Source organism: Patiria miniata, unplaced genomic scaffold (assembly GCF_015706575.1).
Source record: "Patiria miniata isolate m_02_andy unplaced genomic scaffold, ASM1570657v1 HiC_scaffold_20, whole genome shotgun sequence".
NCBI classification, from domain to species: Eukaryota; Metazoa; Echinodermata; class Asteroidea; order Valvatida; family Asterinidae; genus Patiria; species Patiria miniata.
In genome coordinates, this window is record NW_024037059.1 from 5,014,284 (window position 1) to 5,031,958 (window position 17,675).

Below are 17,675 nucleotides of genomic sequence, written 5' to 3' on the forward strand. Positions count from 1 at the left end.
ATCACCGTTGCCACGCATATAGCAGGTGGTTCGTGTGTTATATTCACAGCATAAATGACCAATGAAAACGCTTCATCAAAGCAACACGTACGTCACGCGCGCGATCGCGATGTGGCAACTCCCAGTTTTTCCTGTGCGGCAGAACTAGACTAGATTTTTATCGTGGTGCGTCACGAACCTCTGCACATACAACACCTCCACCACTGAACCTATAGTGTTCTCTATTACACGACTTGACCAGATCGACAAGGATTAAAGCAATATCTTTGCTCCTCAGCTAGGAATCAACTGCTGTCAACATGGCTATCATGCAGAGATGCTGCTGTTTTGACAATGTCCGCTCTGGGTCCACGGCATCAGGAATATACACCCTGGTAAGTAGGCATAATCCTACGCGCCATGGCGGTTTTAGAGCAGAGCTCCTCTTGCTCTTTTTCTCTATTCTTTTGCCGAAGAAATCGTTCATTGAAAAGTATTGCGCACAATATCTTTACAGAAAACTAGTATACAGCACATTAGCATCCATGCCATGCATCTTTTTTTGCGTTTTGGACTCGCACTTTTCGATTAGTCGCCACAATTTGATCATGATATTATTTCGGCCATAAAAATTGCTTGGGAAGTTCAGATCGTGAACAGCGAATACAAAATGTACAATACGTGGAATACTGCTGGGATCGTAAAGTGAAAAGAAAGAACAAAATCCCCCAAATGCTTGATTATGGTTCCGCAGTATTAGTAGGCATTGCTTGAGCAGGTACACGAACATTTTTGTTGGCTGGATTCGCCTTTATAAATTATACCAAGGAAATTGAGTAATGGCAGTTTGGGTTATGTGTAGCTTAATGGCGTCCAATCGTACATGTATACAGGGTGCAGATCTGTAAATGGGCCCAGAATTTCCTACGCGGGCCAAATCACATTTTGTGCACCCTCGATTTCTTTGCTATGCAGAGCAGTTTGTGGGCCATAAACTTGAAGGTTTGTAAATTATGGGTGGAAGCCGTGCACAGGTGTGTGAGCTCGTATTTCTGTAAAATTCTCATAAAATTGTGCCCTAAATTGCTCTATTTTGAAATGGAACGCAGACATCATTTTTGAAAAAGGCGATGAGCCACAGGACTACTTTTTGTGATCATCTTTGGACGGAATTTTCTCCCAAAGGTTAACAGTTAACGGAACAAAAATTGAACAGAAAATGAAAGATTATGAAATAAGCTTTCAAATAATGATGGGTTGTCAAACAACTAGGAGAGTTGTGAGTATTTTAAATAATTTTTGGAAGTAAGCGTAATTATCACTAAAGTCTATGGGAGTCAATTTGCAGGTCTGTACCCATACTGTACGACTATTGCAAAGGGCAACTCAGCAAAATACTATGACCCCGGCTCACTTCAGAGACAAGTGCAAGGCTACTATTGCGTTGTGTGTTATGTGCTGGACCGTATTCCATAGTAGACTTGCCCCAAGTCGGGATTCTTCACTGTCCTTGATCATGGTCCGTGTTCCGTGTATGTATAGTGCGTCGTGCCCGCTCGCTCATCAGTAGCGCGCCCTTTTGCGACGCCCCGCTATATGCCCTATGTGGATCGAGAACCCACTGCACTGACCTACGGGTGCAGTGAACTAATTCAAGTGAGAATTTCTACGCGAGCTGATTAGCATAAAAAGTGACCCCACAGTTTCTTTTGAAAACGGAGACCGTTCGGCTTTAAAAACGGGGGAATTGTGTAAATGAAGCCAAGGATCAACTCGCTGGTTTTTGCGCTTCCATATGAGGGCAGGCTTGATAAAATTACTGTTGAAAAATGGGTCCTATTTGCCTGAGAAAGTGGAAGGATGCCACTTGTAAAACGGCTTCATGCAGGCTTGGGAACTATCACTTTTCGGGAGGTGATTTTGTTTTGGTGTGAATATTTAAAAATGTAATCGGCTAATCTACCCAAAATTGAAAAGAAATGAAAAGATGAAGTACAAGACAATAATTTAATTTTGTTTGAGAAACCCCAGTGATGTCGGCTGGCATGTTATTTGGCCCTGAACTTTGTTGATTTTACACGTTTTCAATGGGAATTGAATTGGTTCAGTGCACCCTTACTGCACTGACATTGATGACATCACACGTTGACGCCGGATCGCGGAACGGCAACCAGATGAGGGCGCCCTATAAGCTAAGGATTGAATTCTGAACAAAGCAAAGTACGCCTACGGATTGAACAAAGTAGAGTACGTCCGACTTGGGTCAAGTCTAATTCCATAGCGGTGCAGACCTGCAAATCGACTCTCATAGACCTCAGTGATAATTACGCGTACTTCCGAAAATTATTTAAAATATTCACAACTCTTCAAGGTGTTTGAGACACCCATTAAATGTAAGCTTATTTCACTATCATCTTTCATTTTCTGTTTAATTCTTGTTCAAGTATCCAATGACTTTTTGGAAAAAAACATTATCCAAAGATAATTATCCCGAAAGGTAGTCCTGTGACCCCATCACCAATTTGAAAACTTATGCCTGCGCCCCATTGCAAAATAAATAGGGCCTAATTTTAGGGGCCAATTTCATGCAAATTTCACAGAAATACGAGCTCACACTCCTGTGAACGGCTTCCACCCATCTTTTTTACAAACCTTTAAGTTTTTTAAGAAAAAAATGAACAGAAAATGAAAGATGATGAAATATGCTTTAATTTGATGTTTATCTCAAACACCTTGGAGAGTGTGAGTATTTTAATCATTTCTTTTTGGAAAAGCGTGTTATTGGAAGTATTTTAAACATTTCTTTTAGAAGTGCGTGTATAATTATCATTGAGGTCTATTACTGGTCTACAACCGTATGTATTCCCGCTTTACGTCAACTCTCGGTGGTTTGCAATGCTGTCTTAAGAATGAATTGAAATTTTCGAGTGATTTGAGTTCTCTCCTTATTTCAACTTTATGCAAAATTACTCATACTTTGGAAAGAATGTTGCTCCCTGACGTCCTTTTTTTCATCACGCATTATCTCAATATAAGGTCAGTCATTGCAAAAATGTTGAAAAGACATGAATCTGAGACTGAGAAACATTTCCAATTTTGTAAGAAAATACTTTTAAAAATGCACTCGACTCTCAATAGACTTTGTACGCAACTTTGACTGTATCCAGCGAATACCAAACCGAAACTGAGCGGTCACCGCGTGACAACCAACGTACGTAGACCAGACTTCTAGGGCCCAGCGCGCAAACCGGACTGACCGCACCTGGACTGACTACACTCTTTCCCATACTTTTTGTGGTGTACTTCATTGTGTGTTCATGTTGATGGGAGGTCAAGATCGGCATTTTGTCTTCTTTTCTCTCTTAAAATCTTGAGACGAGGATTCTGTAGTCTGAGTATCACCCGTTATCCATGGAGCCAAGTCTCCTGTTTAACGTCTGATATTATCTAAGCATGCGTGACGTCATTTCACGCCGAAATCAGGAGTAAGACTGTGCTTGGTCAATTTCGATGCTGCGTTTTTGTAATACAACAACCTGTACAAAAATGCTACTCATCGTGGGCGTGATGTTTGCGCATGCAGGGAGCTCGAATTACGCGCGTATAGAAGGCACCTGCTGATTGGTCAGTTTCTCGCTGTCATACGCAGTCTAGTTGCATACTCGCCGATTCGCTCGTACCCCTGCCCGGTTTTATTATATGTCCATGCGCCGCCCTGCAAACAGGACGCTGGGATACACTGATGAGCTTCACAGAATCTTGTGAAGGAAGTGGCCTATGACCTAAAACCTGATCCGAAAACTTCCCCTTAGAAATGCGCACGTTTCATGCATACCGGATGTGATTTCTATTTCATTGCGGACCATTTGGCCAAAATTGTTAGCGTCGAATAATGCAATCCGACCGTTCGTGATTCGAAATGGAGCCTGTGCAAGTGACGGGAATTGTAAATTTACAACACAGATAAATTTTACAGAATTACCTACATTATTACACTTTTCAACAACAAAAAAATCTCTAAACTGGAATAGAAGAGTAATGAATCAGTCTTAACGGCCGTTTCAAACCTTGCAGAGTCATAACCGTGTTGACGCGCAGGTCACGCAAAATCCAACCAATCAGAGCGTGAATTCATCAGAGTATCCCAGCGTCCTGTTTGCAGGGCGGGGGGTACGAGCGAAACTCGCCGAATCTGTTTTCGCCAGGGCCAGGATGTATAACATAGACTGTGGCGCACTGGATTTTAACTCTCGGAGGGATTTTAATTATTATTTTTTAATTCAGAAGAATTAGGCTATTTTTTTATTCAAAAGGATTTGTTGCCATTGTTACACAGGATTGTTCAATTCTTTGAGGACTTCCAAGATTTTCTCATTCGTATTTTCATTACGTACAGATTTATTCGGCTCTGGCGTTGGCCTATTCAGCATATGTGCTCTCACTTTACACGCAAGTTGGTAAGCAACACTTTCTTTTCAGGTGCATTAATAATTACCATTGCGAAAATTACCCCGACGACTTTTGTTCGCAAAGTACCGGTACTGCATTATTGCACTAAGTACGAATGACTGGACGAAATTTAAGGTCTCTTGATATTTTAATGTGTTGCTTAAAAAAAAGTCGCCAAGAGACAAACCTACAAAACCGACCAACCAACCTGCACGGCCACCGACTAACCGAAATTAATCAACTGATTACCGACTACCGATTGATAGACCATCACTGACCAACGGACAACAAACAAACGAATAAAGCGAAGAACTGACCGGCAATCAATCGACAACCGACCACAGCAGACCTGCCGACAACTGAACCAGCAACTAACCGTTGCAACTGAAAGCCAGCCCATCGACAACCGAACACTTTCCCATAACCGACCACTGTCCCATCGACAACCGACCGTCAATCCTTCGACAACCGACCGCAGACCGACTGCAACCACCCACCAACCCACAGACAACTGAATTCCAAACAATCTCCATCCAACCTAGCCTTCATCAATGCTCTCGTCGTTATTCGTCCCGCACACAGTAATCAATCAGCGGCATAGGCCACGCGCGCTATGCAGTGCATGTAAAAATACAGCACGAACAGCGACCTTATGCGGCCACTATTTTTATGCAAATCAGTTGGGGACGATCCCAAACAAACCAGCCGAAAACTGTGCCACCAACAAACCGACAACACTGACCATCAACCAACAGCCTGTTATAGAATCAGTTTATGACAATAACGACGATAAAGATAAGTTTCTCGACTGACGTGATCACACCTTTCACATTTTACTTTGATTTAGTTTCCTATTACGGCGTGCAAGTGGTGGATGGCTTCTTCATTGGAAGTATCTTGGCGGTGTTGCTGTTTACACTGATTCTGATTTCCTCCATACTGCTCCTTGTTGGCGTTTCAAAGGTAAGAACATGCCATCAGTGTTAATACAACCCTTTTATTTCTGAATAATATCATTTAGGTTTTTGTTTTCGTTCAACTGAAATACATATTTCAGGCCATCGTTGTTGTTGGTTGTTGGCCGCATAAGATCCAATGGGGATCATGCTACCGCTCCTTGGGTTGATTGTTTTCGGCACGCCCGTCCTTCCTTGCGCCACTTCTTTTCTGCCGCATCTGCTCCCTCATGGACTGATTTCCGCCACGCTCCCCTCACAGCACATAGCTCTTCCACTCCGCGTTCCTTGATCTGGCAGTGTCGTAGGTCGTCCCTTACGCGGTCTTGGAAACGGAGTAGAGGTCTTCCACGAACTCGGGCTCCAGTGCTGACTTCGCTGAAAAGAGTCCTCAAGGGATGACGGTCTTGCGGCATCCTACAGACATGTCCAAACCATCTGAGCCGGCGCTCTGTGAGGATGGTATGCATGCTTGCACCTTGAGTGCGCTGCAGAACCTCTGCGTTTGACACTTGGTCCCACCACTTGACACCTAGAATCCTCCTCAGATTGCGCAGGTGGAAGCTGTTGAGCCTGGTGATCTGCGCAGCATAGGCCGACCAGGCCTCAGACCCATACAGCAGTGTAGGCAGAACACACGCTTTGTAGACTGCGATCTTTGTCTTTAGCCTAAGCTTCTTGTTTGCCCACACACGCCTCCTGAGTTGTCCAAAGCAGCCCGCAGCTCGTCCGATGCGTCTGTTGAGGTCCGGCCTCCATGCTGGCCATACTTGAGATGCAGGACCCGAGGTAGCAGAACTCATCTACCACTGCTATCTTTTTCCCGTTAACCAGGAACGTCTGCAGTGCTGCCTGGTCTTCCACTTCCTGGCACATGACGACCGTCTTTGACTCGCTGATCTTGAGTCCAAAGACTGCACAGGAGAAAGTGAAACGATCCAACAGGGTCTGAAGATCATCTGCCGTGTGAGCAACTAGCGCGGCATCGTCAGCGAACAGGAGGTCAGCAACAGTGGAGTGAGACACATTGGTCTTGGCTCGGAAGCGCTGCACATTGAAGAGCCCTCCATCGAAGCGAGTGTGCAAGTATACCCCCAGGGTGTTGTCGTCGAAGGCATGGTGAAGGAGGTATGAGAAGTAGATGTTGAAGAGACATGGCGCCATTACACAGCCCTGCTTCACTACGCATCTGACAGAAAAAACTGTCCGACACGTCGCCTCGAAGGAGATGGAGGCTTCCATCCCATCATGAAATGACTGGACAATCTTGAGCAACGTCGGTGGACAGCCAATCTTCACAAGCACTCTGTACAACCCAGCTCGGCTTACTGTGTCAAAGGCTTTTGTGAGGTCCACGAATGCGATGTAGAGGTTTACATGTTTCTCCCTGCATTTCTCTTGCAGCTGTCGTAGGGTGAACACTATGTCGATCGTTGACCTGTTTGACCTAAAACTGCACCGACTCTCTGGGTAGATGTACTCACCCAAAACTTGAAGCCTCTTAAGCACGATCCTAGCCACAGCCTTCCCAAACACATTCAGCAGGGAGATCCCGCGGTAGTTGTTGCAGTCGGACTTATCCCCTTTGTTCTTATACAACTGTATAAACTGAGCATCCTTGAGACACTGAGACACCTGCCCACGTTGCCAGTAGCTGACGACCGAACGATGGAGTTGCAGCAGGGTAGGGCTGTACGGTACAGCCAGGACACATATGGCATTTGTTTAGCCTCGACTGTAATTTCACTGTTCTATCACGAAGTGTATTTTACAGCCATTTTAAATGATGAAGAAACTGTCAGTGCAAGGTGTGGGAGAAAATCCTCTCAGATTTATGTGAAGAATATACCAACACAATCAAGGGGTCAAACAAACCATGAACAAAGACACCCGAAGAGTGCAACAGGTGAGATATGAATCCGGGCACCCATCGTGTGAAAGGCAAGGAAACTATACCTCTGTGCCACCATGATCGCCCGATCTTTATTTGGGACAAGTGCGAGGTATTTTAACGAAACTAAGGATCTCAGAAGTGTGTGGCGAAGTGTCTAATACATCTTCAAGCTGCAAAATTATAATTATGTGTCTACAATGTCATCTGCCGCTGTGTTTTAATTCTATAATTATGAATAATGATGACCATATGTCTTTTCTTTTGAAGGACCAGCGTGGATATCTGTTTCCCTACATGATTGTTATGCCGATACTCATTCTGCTTCACATAGCTTACTGCATCATTATCATCGTTGCAGCGGCCGCGGTAAGTTTATCCAGCAAACTAAATTAACTGTCCTACGACTTTCAGGGTCAAGTATGAATTTCAGTCTGAAGCACATTTTGAAAAAGGGATATCTATGCCTTTGGTATATTTGTAAGAAACGTTTTCAAGCAAATGTAACAGCTGAGATCTTGCCTAATACAACCGTTGTAGACAGGTGGCAATAACATTTAAAGACTGAAAAATAATGGTAAATGTTCCTTTTTAACACTCAGTTCTTCTTTGTCAAGTTTTTGTTGATGTCAACCAAGCTACCTGCTTAATTAATAACGATTTGCTGCACCCCCCACACACACCCATGTTTGTTTCACATACGTAGTGTGGACTTTCCTTTCTTTTCGTGTAGTTAAGGAACACCAGTGGAAAAACTCATTTTTCTCAAACTGTGAAAACTCTTTCAACCCAATTTTTTTTCTATGATTCCCTTTAGTGTTTCTCTTCATCCTGCTACGGATAAACCTAACCCCAAAATGCCTCTAAACCTGTTTTCCAGAAATGGGGAAACAAAGTGTGGACGTGGGCAAGTCCACACTTTGTCGCTGCTACCTACATTATGTAGCTCACAAAGTGGTGAAATAAAATCAGTATACGAAATCGTAACATAAAAAAGCAAAACTCTGATGAGATTTCAAAAGCCACGTCATTAAGGATTAAGTTACTAGGAAGTAAGTAATCCTTCTTTGCACTGCACAGGTTGGCTCCTATGGGTACTCGTCTGGCTACAGCTCCTTGGCGAGTGCTGGTATTGGTCTGTTGATGTTTCAACTCGCCGTTGTTGTACTTTTTACTGTGCTGGATGTGAGTACATTACACACCAAGTATAATCTGCCATTGCTTAATTGAGTAGGTGTCATTGCATTGGTAGGGGCGTAACCAAAAGCAAGGCTTGATAGCGCCTATAATTCTACCCATTCCCATGTCATAACCAAGAGTGCTTTTTAAATTCCCCCCCCCCCCAAAAAAAAACGATTTTCACGCCAATTTAGAGTAATGTGAAAAAAAACATCTATTCCACTTATGACTTAATAGCCTCAAATTTTGCCTCGGACTTTAGAAGCGACATCTCTTTTGGGTGTGTCCATCATGTCCTTGAAAGTCTGAAAGTTTTATTTTCTGTCTTAGGAAATAATTTTTGTACCAAACTTGTGTGATATCGTTGGCAGGTGGTTTGCTTCCTGTGCGTGGTGTCTCAGTACACAGAGCTGAGAGATGGGCGTGGCCGTCTGCAGGACGTGATGGCAGCAAGGGTAAAAAAAAAAAATTGACCCCAAAAAATCCAACAACTTGTTTCTCAGGAAACATTTTTGAACAAAATTTATACTGCAATTCCCTTTGACGCTGGACTTGTCACATCAATTTTTGAGCAAAACTACTTCTGCCGTTGCGAGGATTTTACCATTACATTATAATGTTACTTATAAAGTTAGCACGTATCGCCCTCACTGTGGTCTGGTTTTATTATGCATAAATTCAGTGATTATGAAAGTACAGAATGTAGATCCATACCTATCAAAGACTTGTTCACACACGCTAAAATCTCCTGGGTAAGGTTTGATATGGAATCCGGGTTCTATAGCCTGACACTTTTTTTTCCCTGACATTTTTCGGGGTCAAAATGACACTCTTCCCGGTCAAAATGACCCAGCAAAAATTAATGAGTTAGTACTAAAGAGTCATTTTGACTCGGAAAAGTGTCAGGCCCAATAGAACCTCGATTCCGAGTCATATATGACCCGGGAGATTTCAGAGCGCAGTGAGAGCGCTCTGTGCAACAACTGTATGTGGATGACGGTATTGATAAGCGAGTTGTTAACTACAATTCGGTACAAAACAGGTTCAAATTAAACAGTAGTTACAAAATCATCTAATACGGTCAGTTGCAATACCAAGAAAGAGTTCTTATTTTCAATTTGTTTTCAATTTTTCCCAGACCACCGTGATCACCACTACTTCCCCTGGCTTTGGTGGCGCTGTCGTCGTGACTCAGCAAGGTGGCGTCCCACCGCAGGGTTATGCAATGCAGCAGGGCTACGCACCCCAGCAGGGCTACGCACCCCAGCAGGGCTACCCACCCGCCCAGGGATACCCCGCTCAAGAGCAATACCCTCAGAAGATGTAGGCGTTTGCTGCAAATGCTGATCGATCACGATCATTCACCAAGTTTTCCTATAAAGCTAAAGGATACTTTTTTTTGTTAAACGATACTTTACTACGTCTTGCATTTTAAGAGTTAAGGCCTATTGCAGTTGATTTATATACTTTGTTTGTATCAAAGATTTTGCAGCTTTTGATCTCTTAATAGAAAGGTTTACAATTACAAACTCTCTATGAAGCTTTCGAGATTCAAAGAAAAATAGATAGTTCCTCGAAAACTGATCACTTGACATTAGGAGCTTCCAAACTTTGACAAGAGAAACCGACATTAATTTGTTCAATGATATGTTATCTTTATACGAAATATAACACAACATATTGGGATCATTCATATTTCAAAGCAATACGGTGAATGTGTTTGCACGAAACGATTTGGAATACTGTAGTAACAGGCACAACCTCCATAATAAATATCTGTCACATGAGTATCAAGTGAATAAGCCACTGTGATCGATTTCCCAAAACGGCATCCAAAGAAATGATATTATTAATGTGAACCCAATGTTTATATGTTCTGAAAGTGCATGCACCAACAATTCGTTCCAACGCTTGTTTCTTGTTGAAATATGTGTCACTTTATATGCTTCTAGATTGTAGGTTTTTTGTCACAAAAATATGCCTAATGTGGGAATTTTAAATCGGCGTTTGGCTAATGAAATAGGTGTTAACATTATACCAGCCATATTAATTATCGTGTTATTAATGTATCATTTAAAACTTGTCCAGGGACCATTTAAGATTATAACACCTCACCTACAGATTCTGTGTCTTGATTAACCGAGAGCGAGTCACATTGTACTTCCTATATTTTGCTATATTTCTGTGCCCGGCCAAAAGTACTATCCCCGAAACAACCATTCATAAAGACTGAAAGCGTAGTTTAGAAAACAGAAAATACTTTTCCTACCAATTTTTTATTGAAATTGAAGTTTATCTTATCATTCATATTTAATTAATTTAGGTCAAAATTAGGTCAAAAGTGAGGTCAAACTAGCCTCCCTCGGTGATCCATGGAGCATTCTATTTTCCCTTATCACCTCGGGAGGCTAGATTTACTTCACCACTCGAAGCAGTCAATATTTGTATACTACATGTACACAGAAAACACAAAGTGAGTAATTTCGTTTGCTTTTCCTTAATGATGTTTGATGTAAATATACAGTTTTCTAAGCTCTTTTTCTTGGTTTTTGAACGGGTTCATACAATATCATGCACGACAGACAAAATACTATCTGTTAGGAAAACAGTTTGCATGTAAACTGAAATCCACTTAGTAAGCATTAGGAAGAAGACAACAAGCGATTATGTTGGGTCGGTTCTACGTTGCTTGGGTTAAGACACTTCAATGTCAACCAAGATTCAATGACGAGTGAGTAGTCATTTTTATAACACCTCACCCACAGATTTTGTGTCTTGATTGGCCGAGAGCGAGTCACATGTTACTTTCTAATTTTGCTATCTTTCTGTGCACGGCCAAAAGTACTATGCGCATAGCAACCAAAGTACTATACCATTAGCAACCAAAGTACTATTTCCACGGCGCTATATTTGTGTGCAAATGCATGCTGGTGTGCGCGTTGCGCGTTGTGCGTAGCGCGTATTATTCCAAAGAGAGCGCGCCGCAGACTTGGGTTCAAACATTTCGTGAAGGGGTAGTTTTTAAGAGAGAAATACATTTTCCACCAATTTTGTATTGAAATTGAAGTTTATTTCAACTGTGTTCAGATTTAAATAATTTAAAATATTAAAATCAAGCAGAATCTGTGGGTGAAGTGTTATAAAACAAATATTGAATGCTTTATCTCGTGGTGAAGTAAAACTAGCCTCCCTCGGTGATCCATGGACCATTCTATTTTCCCTCGGCTTCGCCTCGGGAAAATAGAATGTCCATGGATCACCTTGGGAGGCTAGTTTTACTACACCACTCGAAGCATTCAATATTTGTATAATAATGACTGCTTCGTTTTCCAATACTGTATCACATTTTGCATTGGAAATTGAACTTATATTATGAAGGAGTACTGAAAAGGTATGGACCTTTAAAAAGAGTACTGAAAAGAAGGTCCGGGGCTAAGGATTTTTTATTTCTCAGTTGTAAAATTAAGGGCTATAGCCTAGATAGAACTTTATAACGAGACTGAATTAGGGTTCATGCAATGACTTTTTCTCCGGAATATATTTTGTGCAACTCTCTATACTTCCCTTAACTGTATGAAAATTATATGACATCCCTTTTTTGGTTATGTTTTTTATTGAAAAGTTCACTTCTGGACGATCAGGGCGCTGTTGCTGTGATGTTATTACAGGAAGACTTTGTTCAGTTTAGGGGTTTTGTGTTCAAATCGTGAACCCAAATGTTTTCTCATTGGCTTACTGCCATCCACTGACAAAACATCGAATCACCAAAAATGGGAACATTTACACAAGCAAAATATCCAAAATTCTGGCAACTTACTGTAGCATTGAGGTTTGTGACTGAACGAACACTGTAGCTCATGAATATGGGCATCTGCATAAGTGTGAAACTACAAAAGGCACCAAAATATCCCTGAAAACGGCACAACAAAAATTGAAAATAGGATTAAATGGGACACAAAGGGGCATTTCCTAAATTTGCATTAAAAAATACATTGCATGGGCCCTGTAAATATATCGGTTTCAAATGTTGCACCTTACTTTTATAAAAGTTCTATACTTTTCTTCAAACTATGACATCTATTTTTATACTGGTCCTATATAAATCTTACTTATATTTTTACATTGGCTTAACTTTTATAGCGTAAAGGTTTGTCCTTTATATTGGACCCCGCAAACGCTGTGCTGTAAAATATCCGCCAACTTTTCAAGTTTTTCAAATTAACACCTTTTGTGTAATATAGGTTTTCCCGGCTATTTTTAAACATTTTTCATTCAAATTCACCAATTCTATAACATTCAATTTCGTCTGAGAAATAAAATTCACACGCTTTTACCAAAGCGATGTAGTCAAATTGTATTGCACAATTTCAAAAACGGTGAATTCGAATGATAAATGTTTTCAAAATAGCCAGGAAACCTACATTAACGACCTAGCAGCAGAGTTTGCAGGACACCAACTGTAAGCGTTAAAAAATAATAAATGCTTGGAACCTGAAACTCATTTTTAGCTGTCAGTGTTAACTCTTTGTATCTATAACAATTACTGTCCTTTCTTTTGGTGGTATAGTATGCGCTGTGCATGTGGCGATTGGGCTAACGAAACAATGGGTAGGATTTTTTTTAAATTTTTTTTAAATTTTTGGTTTATTTCAATATGGTTTTTAATGTTTTGTTGTGTTCCTCTTGTTTATTTGTTGTTGTTTTTTTGAAGGAGGTTATTTTGGTAATGTAGTGACAATGTCACCTGAACCAACAGCAAAAAGGGGAGACACGAAAATAGGGTTCCACAACATTTACTTACGACATTATGTGAAGGAAAACATCGGTTACGAAACGGCAAGACTTTTTTAAATTTCAAAGTTGATGTTGTCGTTGCCCCAGACCTATACAGTGGTTACAACTACCCCTGACCCTGTCATGGTTGGCGCTGACATCGTGACACAGCAAGGAGGCGTCCCACCCATCATTATGCAATGCAGGGGATTGGGTGGGGGAGGGGGAGGGGGCTATGTACCACCTCAGCAAGGCGCACCCCAGGGATACGCGGCCGCCCAGTGATACCCACCTCCACCGCGAAAATTCCGCCTAAGAGCAATACCCTTATTAGGAAATGTTTGCAATCCCTTGGAAAATATTTGTCAATGTTGCAATTAGCCAGTTTTCAGTATGGTGGACACAATAGGACTATCCGGAGGTCGCAGGTTTAAGCCCTAATCCATTCTATTTCTTTGTTGAGCTTTTAAAAGCACATGCGGTGGAACTTCAGCTCATCTTACTTTCATGCACTTTACTATGTGTTGCCACAATACATACACGATCTTAATAGATGTAACTTGTTTTCACTGGAAGCGACAAGACAGTGGCAGTTTTTTTAATTATCAGCAAATCTTTTCATCATAAGAGGGAGCTATTTTGCTTTTGTCACGCACGGTGCTCCTTGTCAAAAGTGCATATGTGGACAGCACAAAAATTACTCCGTCAAAATTACCCTCAAAAAAGTTTTAAAGAAACTGAATAGTGGCCACTACTATGTCCATACCAGCTGTTTTTAATAACATGATAAACAAGTAAAAAGTGGAGGAAAACAGTTTGATAAAAATGTGCACACAAAGCAATGGAGACACTACTGTTCTGCCTTGAATGACATCACGCTTTGGCTCATGAATATGGAAATTTTCATTTAGCATCAAAACTAAAATGATGAAATTTCTTTTACTGCTACAAAGGAGGTGAAAAGTCATAGTACCATGACAAGATAGCTGTTTATGTATTAAAGTCAAATTAATCCTGTTGCATGTTTCTATAATTATCCTACAGAACAACACATATATTTGGGGGTATTTCCGTCATTATGATCAATATTGTACGATTGTTCTCTTACCTTGAATTTGGGAGCTTTTCTTTTGAGAATGAAACAGTCTAAAGCCTCCATCTTTAATCTGAAGATGCTGGTTCACACAAAGTACCTTGGAGGTAAGAAAGATACAACTGCGTTAGAGATCTTAATTCAGAATGGTTAAATTATACTTAAATGTTAATCGCTCTTTCTACTAATTTGTTATCCAACCACCAAAGGTTGGCACAACCGGGGATGGTAGTGGTGACAAGCCCCCGATTCCTAAAAACCAAAGATGTTCCCTTTGGCACGCGTGTCAAACAGCGTGCGGCTTAGCTATTAAGCCCCGGTGAAACCATTTCTAGAGAAGGGGCAAAAGGCGGTCCACTAGCACCTTTAAACAAGTTGCATCGGGCAGATCAGGCTCCTTAATCTTGGTAGGTAGATCATCTCGGAGAATGAAAACCTTAATTTCAAACCTCTGCTGTCATGCGGCTGTATAGTATAGGCCTAACAACCCATGGGAAAGGCTGGAGTAAACCTTCAAAGACCAAATTCAGAGCTGGAGTCTCTAAGGCAGCTTGACGTCGCCTTCAACGTTCTACTGGCAACTCATGTGACGAAGTGTTTATAAAACTGCGGTTCCTGCCCCTTGCTGCTAAAATTGACAACCAATTTCAACGCAGAACTGCATGGGATATGAAATGACGGGATTCCCAATCTCTTTAAACAGAGACAGCGCCCTCACATATTTTTTTTTCAACGGCAGCACGACGTGGTAGACTGGTTCCCAGTCCTTCCAATGTTGTTTAAATACTAAGTGTATATTTTGTTCTGTGGCGATTCAGTATTTTAGGTGCACGTTCGTCAAATAAGTTGACACATTGTCAACCGCGTTAAAATTGCCTCTGCCTCTGCTGCGTTTTGTTAGTTGGTGCAACCGCGACCTCGGCCTATATATTTTCCGACAAAAGAGCATTGTATGCTTTTGAAGCCAGACCGTATAGACATCATTGACCTCAATAATTTACCGATTTGTTGGTTGGTCTATTAATTGACCGGTTGTTCAGTTGGTACAGGTTTGGTTTATGAATTTCTTAACCGCAACATACAAATGTATCCACTGTGTCACATTTCCAACGTAGGCTGAAATTCAGTCTACAATTCTAGTCTGGTGTTCATCACAGCCAAAAATTATAATCATAAGGTTCGTCGTGGATTGCTGATTACAGGAGTGCTCTCTATCCTGGTTCATTGCGCTCTGTGCGCCCTCTATATGTATATCATGATCATGGCGAGTGCCAAAGGCTAAACCACAGTTTTTTGCCACTAGGCTGTAAAAATGACAACGCATTCAATCATTCTCATTATAGAGCACAACGCAATTCGTTGTGAATACACTGCTTGTAAATATTATCCACAATATGTAGCGATATTCTAAGCATGTTTTTGACAACCAAGCTGAACTGTGCGGCAGATAATAATGGACTATTATTATAATTTATGATAATAGTAAAATCATACACACGGTTCATGTGCCAGGTGGCAAACAAGGCTTGAGCAATACAATATTAGGGAAAAAACTAGTTGTATAAAAAAGAAAGAATTTTGTTCATTCTACAAATCCCTACCCCCGCAAAACAATGTCCACACAATGGCAATGAGATTGTGTATGCGTCTCCATGAACACCTTAATTTACCGATGTTAACAATTTTTTATTTGAAAACATGACTGCAGGAATGATGCATCCAATCTTTAGGCCAAAAAATGTCTCCGGTTTCTGGTATGCGCGCGCGTCGCCGTAGCCATGCGCGTCGGCAAAATTAAATATTTTTTTTTAATGTAAGATGATGTCTCAAAACCGCCAAACTCACTGGTTAGACTGGAATCCTGTTGCTGCACAATAAGGTGTTTTAGATAGGGTTACGATCAAGTATAAGCTTCATATGGCCTCTCTGGACTCCAATACATTTTGCTTTAAATTTAGTCGGGCACAATATTTGCAGTCATCAGCCGACATTTGGGGGGGGGGGGGGGGGAAGTGAAAAAAAAGCCGCGTCGCCGTACAACTTTAGGGGCAAGCTCCATACCAGAAACCGGAGATTTTTTTTGGGGGGGGGGGGTTTTGGGGGGGGCTTAAATTTCCTTGGTCGCATTTGTCTCTCAGAATTTAGGCCTGTGCCATATTAGTCCAACTTTAAATACCCATTGAGAGCCCCTACTGCCCCTTCCAAAATGAGGCTCCTCATTGGTGCCCCACTACAATTATTTTTAATTAAAGCTTAAAAAGTCAATGCTTATTGATATCATGCTGGTTATTTCTCAGGTGTTTGAGGGTGGTTACGTGTATGACGTGTTCAACCTCGTAACCCTCTCCCTCTCGGGGATTTTACTGCGCTCGATGTTTGTTTTCTGCTACAAGGATTGATTTTCAAATTCAAAACAAACATCCTATGATTACTGTGAAGTTCAAACTTATCATATTTACATGTATTACCATTCGCCGGTCAGTATCCCACACAAAATGGGCACTACGACAGCTTTGAGCCAGCTTAAAGTTGGGTTTCATTTTATGCAAAAGAAATGACCTCGAAATTCAAAACTAAATAAATAAATATTTCCTGTTAACTATTGTGAAATTCCAAATTACCACCATCGCCTGTGTGTCGGTATTCCACGCATTATGGACAATAGTTTTGATCTAAGTCACCTGCATACATATTCCCGCCCAGTTCCGGGAATATACCATGGGATGACGGAATTAGCTTCATGATATTTTATAAACCTTGTGTGAATTGATTTTTGTTCATTCAGAAAGGGTCATTCAAAACAGCAGGCTTTGGTACCTTCCTGTGAATGCACCGGGGTGAAGAGGGCATCGTGCGTTTTTTTTTCTTCCGCTGACGGCTCCTAATCGGACACATGAATTGAATGAATTCACATGCACAAAAGTGGTCTTTCATGATTTTATACCTTGTTTGTCCATGTGAAATCCCAACTTTCCCGAAGTAATATAGCAAATGCCATTTCTTGCAAGCGTTGAGCTTTTTTCCCCCCTATATTTTGACAGTATTTTTTTTCTATCCAATTTCGAATTTCAACTCTGGAATTGCATTCTCCCAATGCGTCTATTTGTTTAATTCTCTTTTTAACGACATTGTAATGATCATGTTACATTTCCTGCGGATGAGATTGATATTAATCACAATAGTGTATATTTTGTATGATCTTTTTTCTGAACTATGGCGATAGTACTCTTACAAAGTGCAATATAGCCGCAAAGTAATTTATTATATCATGAAACATCTGGGGGTTATTATTCGTTTGCAAATAATCTTAATTTCCCTCATTTTAAATGCATTGAACTCATAATGAAATAATGTC

The 17,675-nt window shown here is 41.1% G+C and overlaps 1 protein-coding gene across 1 annotated transcript; it reads left to right on the forward strand.

Moving 5' to 3' along the window:
- Positions 1-124: 124 nt before the first annotated feature.
- On the forward strand, positions 125-10,574 carry LOC119727490. Its single transcript, XM_038199377.1, has 7 exons — positions 125-374; positions 4,376-4,436; positions 5,276-5,391; positions 7,546-7,644; positions 8,356-8,460; positions 8,826-8,909; positions 9,593-10,574. Exons 1-7 carry the CDS (start codon positions 300-302, stop codon positions 9,779-9,781), a joined length of 729 nt encoding a protein of 242 aa, XP_038055305.1. The 5' UTR covers positions 125-299; the 3' UTR covers positions 9,782-10,574.
- Positions 10,575-17,675: the final 7,101 nt, after the last annotated feature.

Bases quoted from the DNA above. Each gene is read 5' to 3' on its own strand.
- LOC119727490 (XM_038199377.1), top strand. From the start codon at position 300: ATGGCTATCATGCAGAGATGCTGCTGTTTTGACAATGTCCGCTCTGGG. The intron at 4,437-5,275 runs GTAAGCAACACT...ACTTTGATTTAG, and splicing joins CTCACTTTACACGCAAGTTG to TTTCCTATTACGGCGTGCAA. The intron at 7,645-8,355 runs GTAAGTTTATCC...TGCACTGCACAG, and splicing joins TCATCGTTGCAGCGGCCGCG to GTTGGCTCCTATGGGTACTC.